The 13513-nt window shown below is 45.7% G+C and overlaps 1 protein-coding gene across 1 annotated transcript; it reads right to left on the bottom strand.

Annotated features, from left to right (window-relative positions):
* Window positions 1–538: 538 nt before the first annotated feature.
* Window positions 539–13074, bottom strand: ITFG2 (integrin alpha FG-GAP repeat containing 2). Its single transcript, XM_071762454.1, has 12 exons — window positions 12820–13074; window positions 11359–11454; window positions 10905–10946; window positions 9889–10060; window positions 9427–9566; window positions 8277–8425; window positions 7527–7621; window positions 6809–6862; window positions 5210–5301; window positions 4571–4688; window positions 3849–4022; window positions 539–3696 (listed from the first exon to the last, which is right to left on the bottom strand). The coding sequence occupies exons 1-12, from the start codon at window positions 12913–12915 to the stop codon at window positions 3560–3562; spliced, it is 1365 nt and encodes a 454-aa protein (XP_071618555.1). The 5' UTR covers window positions 12916–13074; the 3' UTR covers window positions 539–3559.
* Window positions 13075–13513: the final 439 nt, after the last annotated feature.

Below are 13513 nucleotides of genomic sequence, written 5' to 3'. Positions count from 1 at the left end.
ACAAGGATGATGAGGTCCATCGCTCCAAAAGCAGAATGTTATTATTTTAAAAGGATAATTTCTGTGAACCACCTTGACAGGCAGATCCTAGTTCCAATGGGATGGACACAACAGATGTGAAGCAGTCAGCAGGGAAATGTCTATCACAGCAACTCTTCAAAACAGAGAAGCAACTGATACATAGCAGGTATGAGGTACCTAGGGCTGAACTTGCCTGAGGATGGTGAGATGGACTTGTGACACCCCGTCCAAGACCTATCTGCAAGAGATAACCTATCCCAAGAATGTGTACTCTGCTGAAGCCAGAATCAGGACAATTCAGTGGCTTCATCTCATTTTTAGTTTTGAGCAAATGGGAACTCCAGACATCCATATTCCCAGATGTCTGCTCCTTCTTTCACTATTCGCAGGCGAGCTGTAGAACTGAAGACCAGAGCCACCTACTTACATTTGCAGTCAAGCCTCCTTTCAAGAGACTCCACAGACAAATATACCTGAAGAGTTATAGAAATAACTACATTCAGCAAAAAAGATCATAAAGGACAGCCACTGGATTTATTATGCCTCAGGAAAATAAAGCAACCCTCCCTTTATTCTTAATAAATTGAGTCACACAATCACAGAACCATAGAATATGTTGAGTTGGAAGGAACCCATCAGATTCACCAAGTCCAACTCTTGTCCCTGCCCTGTGTCATATCTTGAGTGTGTCACACCCTGTGCCTGAGTGTCATACCCAAAGCCACAAATCTTTTATCTGCAAATACTCCCAAGTGTTGCTGTGTACTGGCAGTAGGACATACAAATGTGTCTTGCAAATCCTGTCCTATTGAAAAGCTTCCTGGCACCAGTGGGTGTGCCAGTCTGCCACTGAGTAGATGGAGCAAATCACATTTTCCACTGCATGGGAAGGAACAACTTCTAATTCCAACTCCGTAGCCTGTGCTGGCTGTCAAGGACAAATTGGCAATGAGTTGCAATTAAAGTGTAATGTAACTGTGTGGCTCCTTCTTCAGTAGACGTAGGCTTCACAAAAAAATTGTTGCAAATGGAAATAGCCTGAAACATTAACTTCAAGAAGTACTTACTGTAGCCAGTCTATTCATTGTCACTTTGGAGTTCAAAGCATGAAAACAAAGAAAGTCCTCTTTTGGCCAAGGAACAGTACACAAGTTCCAATTAATTCTTCTGGAGAGAGGTTTCGATTTCATTTGAGGACCAGTAGCACAAGGGAAAAATACATCAGCAAGATACTGTGGGCTATAAGTAGTAAAAAAACTGTCAGGGGAAACCCTCAAACACCAGTCTTTTTTTGTCTCAAATGGTTTTGAGAGATGAAGTGTTTTAGGAAATGGATGATTTGTAGCATCCCTATCTTCTCACCTCTGCTTTCCACAATGCAGCATGCCTGGGCTTGCACAGCATGCAGCAGGCAACAAGACAGCTAAGTTGCACATTTGCATTGGTTTTGCCCCATTTTCTTGTAAAGATGGGTCTTAAGAAACTGTCATCTCTTCCCTGTTAACCCCTTCCTTTTTCTTCTCAACAATCAGCAGTCCAACAGTGGATCAATTTGATGCTCTTTCCTTGGAAATCATTTGACTTGTATGGCAAAGTTTCAGTCATACAACTATTTGTATCACCCTTGCACTTGTGTTGCTAATAAAAGTTTATATTTGGCATGGACAGATGGCACCGAGTTGTTGTTATGAGTGTAAACAATCCTGTTTTCCTGTTAGGCCTCACAAAAGACTCACAATACAGCAGCACTGCAATAGCTTGCAAGACCTAGATTTGGCTCATCCTGGCCCAGCTCTCAGGCAATTGCTACAGGAACCTCTGGGGCCCCAGCAGTGGATCAAGGGAGAGTAATTCCGTGGAGAACACCTGCCCCACCAAAGCCAAACATTGCTGAATGGGGCCATGGCAGGCACAAGTTTTAATAGAAGTCCATCAGTTTTTGTCAAAGCACACAACAACACAAACAACTTGTGCAACAACACACATGCCAGGTTGTGCGAGACATGACTGAAAACTAAGGTATTATGCATTTTTGTTGCTTGTAACCATCCTGTTTGTCACCAGTGGAAGAGACACAAGCCACAGAACTGCGGGTGAGGGGAGCAGGACAAGAAAATACAGAACCTTTGATTTGAAGAACTACAGCAGTCTGTGTCCCGGATAGAAACACAGCATTTGCCAACAGGCCTGTTCAGGAATATTACTACAACTTAATTTCTATTGTATGCTTCTCTAAGCTGTTTTGCAGAGTCCTGCTCTGCTGTGGTCCCACTGTGTCAGTTCCACTGATTTTGGAGTGTAAAATTAAAATCAGGTAGCAACAGTGCTAGGTGGAAAGTAACAGAGAATTCAGTGAAATCAACCTGTTCACCCCACCTGCTTCTCCCCAACTCAGCTGGGCCCCAAGGGGAGGAAGGAAGTGTTGCAAATGCTACTTTACTAACTCACCTGAAGGGAGAGAAGGAAGAACCCTTACTTGTCCAGTAATCAGGAAGAACAGCTTTAGGTGTTTTGAAACAGAAACCTGAAAGTATCAAGAAACTAATATACTGTGATCTAGTTAACAGCCCCAGCAAGATACAGCCTCATTAGGAAAGGACTATGAGACTGATGAGGGCACAAGGAGTCATACTAACTAATTTGCCAGAAACAGTGGTGATAGCCCACTGGGATTAGTAGCTGTACATACCATCATCACTAGAGATGACAATTTCTTGAGATTTAAGTCCAAAGCTGACACGCTTCAAGACAACTCCTTGCTTCAGCCCAACAGTAGATGGTCTATCAGCTCTCCATAGCTGACACACTGAAGCCCTGCTGCTCTGACCACCACATCAGCACCTTTTTGACTTGAGAGCTCCTTGCAGGACCTTTAAATGTTACCATTTGCTAAAGGGAATTTTCTGAATTACCTTTGCTCTGTCTCATATGCAACCCACTCATAAGGTTCTCATTAATGTCTCCAGCTCCTCAGGAGGTAGTTTGTGATACACTGGTAGGAGAGCTGCAGCAGAACAAAGGCAAACAATGCCTAAGCCTACTTTAAAAACACAGCTAAATGGGAAAGAAGGCTCTTGCCTGCTCCCTAACTCAGTTCCTCCATCTGCAGTTCCTGCACTGTGAAACTGCAAAAAACTCAGAATTAATCACTACAGCAATTGTATGAATAGGCCAAAAGAGAGATTGAGCTCAGCTATGCTCTCCCTATCTATGTCCTCAGTGCTCCTTCACAGGCACTCATAAAGCACTTCAGCTAGCAAAGAGTGTGGGAAATGGTAGTGGAAGGCAAATGAGCAGGACCCTAGACTCTTGCTGTTCTGGTAGCTTCCTAAGCTTATCAACCTATCACCTTCACTCAAGCCTACAGCCAAGCACATCACTCCACAGAACCCAGCCTGTACTCCCTTTAGTGTCCAGAAGCTTTGACAGAGACAGGAAAAGCACACTCTCATCCTCATTAGATGCCCAGTTCCAGTAGCAGTGGAGTTCGTGTTGGTATTAAAAATGTCACCTTCCATGTGACTTGTTATAAGGGATTCTAGATGACAGCATAGTGGTCAGAGGACTCTGTTCCAGCAGGATCCTGATCCTGTGAAGAGCTGCTCTGCTGCTCTTCCTCAGGAAAATAGAGTGTTTTGTGAATTAGATCTTTGACAGCAGAAACATCACTTCTTTCTAAGGAAAAGAGAGAAAGAAAGTCGTTAAGGATTCTCAGCAGGCAGTATGAAAGCCCTTCTTCCTCAAGAAACTCTAATCCCCAGCACATAACCTGCCAGCAGTCCTTCCTCTCTTTTTTCCTGTACATCCTTTACCATTTCTGCACTCACCCACACCAAGCTGCTGCAGGAGATATCCAAACTCTGGGTCAGAATCCAGGATTTTCAACAGGTTGGTAGACTCCATTCTTTCCAGCTGGATATCCCAGTAGATGTAGATCTTATGATTGAAGCTGACATAAACCAGGCAGGGACTGTTGATTCCTCCTTTGCATGCATAGAGGCCTGAGAAGTGAAAGGATGGAGATCTGACTACTTCCAAAAGGACAGAGAAAACAATAAGGTAGCATCCCACGATGAGATACCAAAGCCATCAGCAGAAAGCAGCAAGCACCTGGTGTGAGGGGCACAAACATGGACTCGGGTATATGAAGACCCTTTGAGACAATCCAAGTGTCTCTAAACTGTTATTAATGCATGGAGCTTGGGTATTTGCAAGCTGCTTCTTGCAGGTCTGAGAGGGAGCACTAAGCAAACCCAAGGCTCAGGCTGGTTCTGTGGAGCTCCTCATCTCCATTTGAGAACAGCTCAGATGTCTGCAAACTAAAAAAGCAGTGGGACACTTACAAAAAGGACTGGAAAAAAATAATCCATCACAAACAAACCTCAGCATTCTCTCACCCTTACTTTTCCCAATACCAGAGGAAAGATTAGTACACACAAAGTGAAATTATTCCCCATTGCAAACAGACAAAGGATTCCAGGTCTCCCAGGGGGAATAGTAGCTTTGAGGGAGAAATGCTGAGGACTGGCTTTGGAGTCAGGCTCCTCACCTGCACAGAATGCACCAACATTCTCATCTGCTTGAAATCTGACAACAGTCCGGTTGTGGTCGATGATGTATGTCTGACCATCCCATGCACAGGCAATCACCTCCTCACACCCATTGCCCTGCAGGAACCATAAGACTGCATATTAGCAAGGACATTGATTTATCCCACAGTCAAGAATCTTTCCTGCTTGTTCAGAGATGGAACACTTATGTCTGACCAGGATGTCACTTTTTGTCTTGTCCAGACATTTTGCACTTGTCTGGTCTCTTTGCACTCAAAGACCATCATTCTCTTCTCTACTGTAATCCTTATCTATCATGAGAGCTTATATACAATCAGGGCTTTATCAGTGTGCAAAACCATTCAATTTTGCAGTAAAATAAAAGAGCAGCTGCAGGACAAAAAAGCAGGATGCTGGGATCACTAGATCGAACAGACAAACACAGCTCAGACTCTTGCAGGAGACCAGACACAAGTGCAGAATGCACCTGCACAGTCAGAGTACTCTGTATGTCATCCTGAGATAATCCCAGACTTTTTCAGCTGAGTCATACTCCTTCTCCCCTTCCTAAATTCATATACACAAAGCTGTGTTGAGTTTTTGTCTTCATCCCTCCAGCCCTATTCACAGATACTCACAGTAACATCCAGCTTTTCCAGAGCAAACAGCTGGTGATCCACCTGCACAGACCAGAGCAGTTTATCTGCTCCCTCCATGAGTTTCAAGGTCCCTGAAGGGAAAAAAAAAGACAAAACAAAAAACAACTTACTGAAAATATTAAAAGGGAGCAAGATACTTGATAACACTGGGCCCTGAACACTATTTCAGCACTTAAGAGTCTGCAGACAAGAGGGCTAGTCCCCTGGTACAGGCTGTGGTTGATAACAGATAACAGTCTCAGTTCTGGGAAGGACAGAAGTCCACTATCTTGTCAGCAGTAACTGGAAACAGAGGAAAAATGGTGCCAGCCCTGCTAATTGTATTGTGCTCTAAGTAAGAAGAAAACTGCCCAAAACAGACTCCCAAGGTACATCAACAGATCTTGCATGACACAGTGAATAAACAAGTAGTTTCTCAACATGTCCCATAGGGAGGAGTAGCCGTGAGAGAGTGGAACATAAACATGAATCTATCCCCACAGCCTTGATAAGGCTTGTGAATGAGCTACAGTGAGGCAGGAAGCCTTGCCAGATGCAGAAGCTCCACAGTTCAGGTACAAAGTATAATCAGAAATCTCCTAGCAAGATATTGCTGTGCAGATGGACATCTGTCTGAAAGAGGTCAGGCTAAATATTTGGGAGGAGAAGCACAGCATCTTGTCTCCACCCTGTTGGTTTATGGACAGAAAGGCTGTATTCAGCTCATTATATTCAGTCTTACTGCAGACTGTCTGATCACTTCTCATAAGGGGCACAGCAGAACACAGCTCAGGCCTGTGGCTGGCCAGCTCCTCTCTAGCAATACTAAAGCTCCAGCATCCATTTCCTTTGCTGCTTTTGGAAACAACCAAAGCCCCTTCAAGTGCAAGGAGAAATTTCTGCTGTGGTTTAGAAGCTCCTGTCTACATGAATAGCACTGTTGAACTGACATCTCAAACAGCTGTTTGACCATTGGGTAAGCAGGCAACTTAGGAGTCAGCAGATGAAAGTTCTAGTCTCACTCTCTTGCTAAACTTTCAGTGTGCCTTTGGGCTAATGACCCAGCTTCTTCATTTTTCAGGCTGCTTGATACAGTATGGCTTTAATACTTTAATATCCCTGTAAGCCATAGAATCATACAAGTAATTAATGCTTGTAGAAGGCTTTGAACTCCACAAATGAATAGACTGTACCAGGGGAGAGAGAAAGGCACATGCTAGTAACAAATAGAAAACACAAAAGGTTTCAGGAAGAGAGGCAGCCTGTGCAGTATCAGACCCAATAGAGCAAGGAACGTAAAGCCTCACCTTAGATGTTTCATCATATCCTAAAATACAGGCATGTTATCACACACCTGGTTTATGGGGGATTTGGTCTGTGACAACTCTTACCTTAGCTCCTATCTTAGGTTTATGCCTTCATATAAAATATGTCAGTGGAAGAAGTTTGAGTCAAATTCTCTTGCTTGAAACAGGAAGTGTTTCTGAAGCCTATCTTCCCTGCCTTTCAAGACCAAAAGCCTCTAGTTCCCTTCTTTGAATTAGTGACAGGTCTTGACAACCCCAAAGCCCTTTCTTCCAGAACAGTGGTAGGACTTACCATCCAGAGTACAGAGGGCAAAGAGACCCGAGCCACTGTTCTCACCAGAGCGACCTGTAAGAGAATTACAGCAGTTGTTGTCATCTGATGAGTTTTGTTCCCACCCTCCCCTGAAAGAGAGATCCAAAACAAGCTGATCCATCCTGCCTCCTTTTATGCCCACCCTTGAAGCTTTGCTTAGGAGAAACGTGCAGATTCTTGCAATCAATGGTACTTCATGCTGGCTTTTATCTCCAGGGTACTGGCATCTCTAAACTGCAATAGCCTGCAATAGGTATTTGAAATCAAATGCTGAAAAGCACAAAAGCAAGCATAAAAGATGAGGCTGTGGAGAGGAAAAGATGCATCTAGGGAGTAAGAAAAAGGCATAAGCTGCAGCCATGCAAAAGCAAGGATCAAGGACATCTGTAAGGACAAGGCTCAGCAGCCATTCAGGATGACTAAATGCAGGCCACTGGAAGCTGCAGAAAAACTGAGTGCTAGATGGAGAGTAAGAGCTACCCAGGGAAGGACAAAGGCTATAAAAATTTCAAATGCAAATATCTAGCTGTCTTCTTTTGGGAGATGGCTAAGAGAAAATTATTTCCTTTTCTTCTTGCAGCTACCTCCCACTGTCATTTTTCAACCACAAGAAATCTGATTTCATGGTGGACTCATACACTGAAAAACTATCAGGAGCAACTGTTGTGCCAGAGACCCCAAGCTCTGAATCTCTCACCTCGGCCAATGCTACCAATGAGATGAGTGGAAACATTCTTGTTGTGAATCCGTCCAGATGTCTGGTGTAGGATAACATCCCGAATAGGAGCCTCACTAAGGAAAAAAGGGAGAGGGAAAGCTCAGGGAACCACACTTGGGACTGTGCCAGAACAGTATCCAGAGGAGTATACTCCAAAGCTCTACAAATCAAGACTGAAAGAGCTTGTGCATAACTTAGTGCTTTAATGGTAAGGGTCAAAAAGCCCCCAACATATGGCACCTCAGGTATGAAGAAACTCACTTATGTTTAAAAAAAGAATAAATTTGATTCATCAGTAATGGAAAGACAACAAAACAAAAAATCCCACAAAAAATCCACATATTCCAGTCAAGGAAATCATTACTATCATTCCACCATTACAAAGTATCTGCCAGGAGCTGAACAGGTCTAGACCACTTATTTCTCTGCCTTAGTCCCAAATACTTCCCCCCTCTCTCTCAGCTCAATTTGCCACCCTCCTTGCCCAACCCAAGGAGAAGAGAAGGGGTTACAAGGAAATCAGTATTCATCCCAGTGACAGATGAAGAGCATTCATAGAAGCTTGGATGCAGGTGGACTTAAATCATGAACTCCCAACAGTACAGCAGTTAGGTCACTGAAGCAAAGACAGACACACAACCCTCCCTGAAAGGTGGTCTCGTGGTGCCCCCTTGTGACAAGCATCTCCAGCAGAATCTCCTCATCTACCCAGGCAGCAATGCTCTTCACCTGCTTGAGGCAGAGCTGTCTCTTCCCTCCCCAGAGGCCTGCTGCTCCGAGCCCCAGGTGCACAGGAGGATGGCATAACCACAGCCTGGCTGAGACACCATCATCTCTGGTGAGCCATCAGGACCTGGGTTCACAGAGAGGCTGTCCACCTATACTGGCAGAAGACAAATAGAGAAAAAAAAAGAGTAGAACTGAGAAGTTTAAACACCTCAGAAGGGTTCACTGTGTTCCTTGTACCCAAACTTGAATATGACAAATCTGACAAAGATGAGCAGGAGCTGGACAAATTCTGCTAGAAGTAAAATGTACAAGCTACAGTAAAAGGTTATGTTTCCCTACCAAAAGCCACTGAAGAATACATTAGTATTTTCCACTAATGCTCTCTACTTGGGTGAGAGCAACTGACTGACTTGGTTCTGACTTGGCCCCCCTCTGCTCTGCTCTTGTGAGACCCCACCTTGAGTACTTGTGTCCAGTTCTGGAGTCCCCAGCATAAGAAGGACACAGAGCTCCTGAAACGTGTCCAGAGGAGAGACACTAAAATGATCAGAGGGCTGGGGCACCTCCCCTGTGAAGCCAGGCTGAGGAAGCTGGGGTTGTTCAGCCTGGAGAAGAGGAGGCTCAGAGGTGACCTTACAGCAACCTTCCAATATCCAAAGGGGGACTACAAGAAAGCTGGGGTAGGGCTTTTTACATGGGTGTGTAGCAAGAGGACAAGTAATGGTTTCAAACATGAAGAGGGGAGATTTAGATCAGATATCAGGAAAAAGCTATCACCTGAGAGGGTGGTGAGATGCTGGAACAAGTTGCCCAAGGAAGTTGTGGCTGCACCCTCCCTGGAAGTGTTCAAGACAAGGTTTGATGGAGAAACCTGATCTAGTGGAAGTTCCCATGCAGAGGGGTTGGAACTAGATGAACCTGAAGGTCCCTTCCAACCCTAGCTATTCTGATTCTATGATTCTATGACTGTTTCACAGATCAACCCGCCAGCTTCTCCACGTGTATTGGACAATCACTAGACAGATCTTTTAAGTTATCAACACAACAATTGCTTTGTTCACAGGGCTCAGATTTTGTGTTTCTTCCCTTGGGAGAGCTACCTCTTGAAGACTGTATTACAAATTCTCCTCTAGACATCCTGGTTCCTTACCTGACCTTCAAGCAGCCATTTCTTCAGCAGGAGCAGCTGCCCAGAGACATGATCTGAATTCTCCATTGAGTCCTCCCAGCGGAAGGCACGTACCACCCTGTCAGTGTAACCCACCACCAACTCACACTTCCCATCTCCATCTGCAAGGAACACAAGGAGACAGATGGGATCTCTCATGCTTCCATAGCCCCAGGACCCACAGCACTGAGAAAGCACTGAGCTGGGTTCCATCAGGTAACATCCCTGAGAAAACCAATCTTGTAATGAGAAGATTCACTTCAGGAAAAATCCTAAAGCTCTTGCTTCTCTCCTCCATGACTTGGGTTATGGTTTGTTGGATCACCTGTTTCAGGAAGATTGCAATTTGCCTTTTGTGACTCCCACAAACTTTCTCTTTCCCTCACTACTTCATGTCCCCGAGCTCCCTCACCCTGCACTCCCCACACCAGCTTCACAGCTCACCAATGTCACTGATCAGCATGACCTTGGTGTTGGCAGGAATGTGCTGCTTGAACACTGGCTTCTGCTCTTCTGCTCCAGCAACCTCATGGTGTCCTGAAACATCTGGGTGTTTTGGAGAAGTCAGGTCAAATAGATGAAACCAGCCTTCTGCACTCACTGCCACCACAAGATTCTAAAAGGGAAGAAAAAAAAACCAACTTTGGATTGTTCCCATTTTAGAAACTGCAGAAGCTGTTCCACATCAGGAGGAGGGAAGATAACAAGAGGAGATCCAACAAGATTGATGACTGCTACAGAGGGAATAGGAAAATGGTTCTGGACAGCGTACAAACTACTCAGGTACTGCAGGGTCCAAAATTCTTTGTTCATCCTTCTCAGGATACAAAGCCAAGCCGATGTGTGCATCGATCCCCCAAAATGTGTTCCTTTCTCAACACTCACTTCAGCTCTGCTCCCCACTGGAGCACACACAGTATTTTAGAAAAGCTGCCTAAAGTGGGAGTTTTGGACTCGGTGATCCCGGGTTAACCCCCAGAACTAGCAGTCCAGCAAAAAGGAGTCATATTAGACCCAGTGGAATTTGCTTGGGAGTCTAGAATATTCTGTGGCTTATTCTTGTTTAGATGACCTTAGGGCACACAGCTAAGTGGCAGAAGGCCACGGTCTGCACCAGAAACCAGAACAGAGTGTAGCTAAAGCCATTGAGAAAAAAGAGCAACCCTCAAATCACCAAAGCCTTGTGGTTCTCACACAGGGGGACATATAAATCAATAGTGCTTTCTGAAGACAGGATGGATTTCCTTGCTCTCTAAAAACTACATATGGCTCACAGGCAGATAAAAGTTTTATGTAAACAGAAAAACAGTTTTAAAACAGATGTGTTAACACTCTATGAGCAAGGGAGAGAAAGCACCTGCAACACATCCTCCACACTCAGGATATAACATGACCCTGAACTCCTAAGCACCCCTCAAATGCCCTACAGACACAGATAGGAAGAGTTTGGCTGCTCTCACCTTTCCTTTATTGCAGATATCTCCCACACCAACACATGTGAGCTGCAAGAGAAAAAAAGGTTACATATGAGAGAAAGCAACCCAAAACAACCTCTTCCCTACCCCCTCCTCTCTCATGAACCACCTCTTGAACCTTTTCAAGGCTGAAGAGAGCACAGTCAGACACAAACACATCTGGCCAGAACCCTGGGACAAAATCCACAGTACACAGGAGCAGGGTCAGGGGGGACAGAATCCTTTTTCCTGTGTTTTTTCTATACTTTGTTCATCACTCTTCTCCCATGGGGCTGGCTGCGGGCAAACCCAAGGTTTTCATAACTACATGAAAGGCATCAGGACCAGTTCTGGCTGCCATTATCCTCTACTCAGCATATTCCTAGTCGGTGGTCAAGGACGTTTGGCTGCACACACACCAAAATGGCCCAACTATTTACAATTTTTTTCGAAAACTGACCATTCCTTGGCAAGATCGCACAGCCCAGGGTTTGCTGTCATCATTCTTGTAAACATAGAGTTTACCGTTGGTGTCTCCCACCACCAGTTCATTCAGCTGTAGGAGAGAATTGGGTTAGTTACAGGAAATTCACAATCACAGTAACAAAACACTCCCCCCCCAACAATAAATACAGAATTCACATATAAAAGCCATCCCGTAGGAAGAGACAGCAAAGCAAAATGAGGTAAAGTGAGAGCTTCAAATGAATAGAGAAGGTATGGGAAAAAAAGAAAAAAAAGAGGAGGAAAAAAAAGAGGGGGAAAAAAAAGAGGGGGAAAAAAAAGAGGGGGAAAAAAAAGAGGGGGAAAAAAAAGAGGGGGAAAAAAAAGAGGGGGAAAAAAAAGAGGGGGAAAAAAAGAGGGGGAAAAAAAGAGGGGGAAAAAAAGAGGGGGAAAAAAAGAGGGGGAAAAAAAAGAGGGGGAAAAAAAGAGGGGGAAAAAAAGGGGGAAAAAAAGAGGGGGAAAAAAAGAGGAGGAAAAAAAGAGGAGGAAAAAAAGAGGAGGAAAAAAAAGAGGAAAAAAAAGAGGAAAAAAAGAGGAAAAAAAAGAGGAAAAAAAAGAGGGGAAAAAAGAGGGGAAAAAAGAGGGGAAAAAGAGGGGAAAAAGAGGGGAAAAAGAGGGGAAAAAGAGGGGAAAAAGAGGGGAAAAAGAGGGGAAAAAAGAGGGGAAAAAAGAGGGGAAAAAAGAGGGGAAAAAAGAGGGGAAAAAGAGGGGAAAAAGAGGGGAAAAAGAGGGGAAAAAGAGGGGAAAAAGAGGGGAAAAAAGAGGGGAAAAAAGAGAAAAAAAAAGAGAAAAGAAAAGAGAGAAAAAAGAAGAGAATAAAGAAGAGAATAAAGAAGAGAATAAAGAAGAGAATAAAGAAGAGAAAAAAAGAAGAGAAAAAAGAAATAAAGGGGGGAAAAAAAGGAAAAAAGAGAAAAGAGAGACAAGGGAGACAAAAAAGAAATAAAGGGGAAAAGAAAAAGAGAAAAGGGGGGAAAAAAAGGAAAAAAGAAAAAGAAAAAAAAAGAAAGAAGAAAAAATACAAAAAAGAAATAAAGGAAAAAACGAAAAGAAGAAAAAAGACAAAAAAGGAAAAAGGGGGAAACGGAAAAGAGAAAAAGTAAAAAAAAATAAAAAGGGGAAAAAAAGAAAAGAATAAAAAAAAAGACTTATTTTATTCCCTCATATAAAAGTCTGCTACCCAAGGCCGACCAGGCCCGACTCCCTCCCCTCGGTGAGCGGTGCAGGGCACACCCCGAGCACGGCTGCAGCCCGCTGCTGGGTTCGCTCCAGTTCGCCACCCAAGCCGGGCCCAGTACTCCTCCTGGGGAAGCACCGCAGCCCGCAGCCCACTGCCCTCGGGGCCGCCACCACCGCCGACCCCGCATCCTCCCGCCCACCCTCGCTGGCTACAAGGGCCGCCCCCCCGGCTCCGCACCGCGTCGTTGTCGGCGTCCCCCAGGCAGATGGCATGCGGGAAGAGATTGCTGCCGAAGTCGAGCGCCACGCACTGCACGTAGCTGACCGACCGCATCCCGCCGCCGCCGCTCGCAGAGGCGGAGCTCCCGCCGCTGGCCGCAGGGCCGGCCGCCAGCCTGAGGCACCGGGGTGCGACTGCGGCTCCGCCGGTAAAAGCACAACCGGGACGCAGCGGCGGTGCGGAAGGCGATGGCGGGACGGGCGGAAGCTCCCGGTAGGGGCGGGGCTCCGGGCGGGACTGTTGCTCCCGATAGACCGCGCTACCCTGAAGCCTCTCAGCGTCACCGTTCCCTCCGCACCGCCGGCTGCCAGGAGCAGACGCAGGCTGCCAGGTGCCCCGGAGCCCGGTGTGATGGCGAGGGGAAAGGGCCGGCCCAACTCCAAACAACCCGGGGTTGGGAAGGCGCCTTTGGCCTTCGCACTCTGGGCAGCCGGGGCTGCAGCCGCTCCGTCCCCGTCCGCCCTCTCCGGGGGAGCTGCCCCTTCACACGTTCTGTAACAGCAAAACTGCGTCCCAGCCCCCCAAGTGCTGCCGAGCTGTTAAATTTCTGGTCAGATCCAAAGCCCCAGCTCTACACCCCACAGCACTGAAGGGCTTCTGCTCGCAGGTTGGGCAAAAATGGGCTGTTCCCACTTAGTGAACCGGGACACTC

This window comes from Heliangelus exortis, chromosome 1 (assembly GCF_036169615.1).
Source record: "Heliangelus exortis chromosome 1, bHelExo1.hap1, whole genome shotgun sequence".
NCBI lineage: Eukaryota > Metazoa > Chordata > Aves > Apodiformes > Trochilidae > Heliangelus > Heliangelus exortis.
Note: the sequence above shows the minus strand (reverse complement) of the source record. Positions and strands in the feature narration are given on the sequence as shown.

Coding starts and splice junctions, on each gene's coding strand:
- ITFG2 (XM_071762454.1), bottom strand. CDS start 12,915: ATGCGGTCGGTCAGCTACGTGCAGTGCGTGGCGCTCGACTTCGGCAGC. Junction 8,426..9,426: donor AATGGCTGCTTGAAGGTCAG/GTAAGGAACCAG, acceptor CTGCCAGTATAG/GTGGACAGCCTCTCTGTGAA. Junction 4,023..4,570: donor TGTTGGTGCATTCTGTGCAG/GTGAGGAGCCTG, acceptor TTCACTTCTCAG/GCCTCTATGCATGCAAAGGA.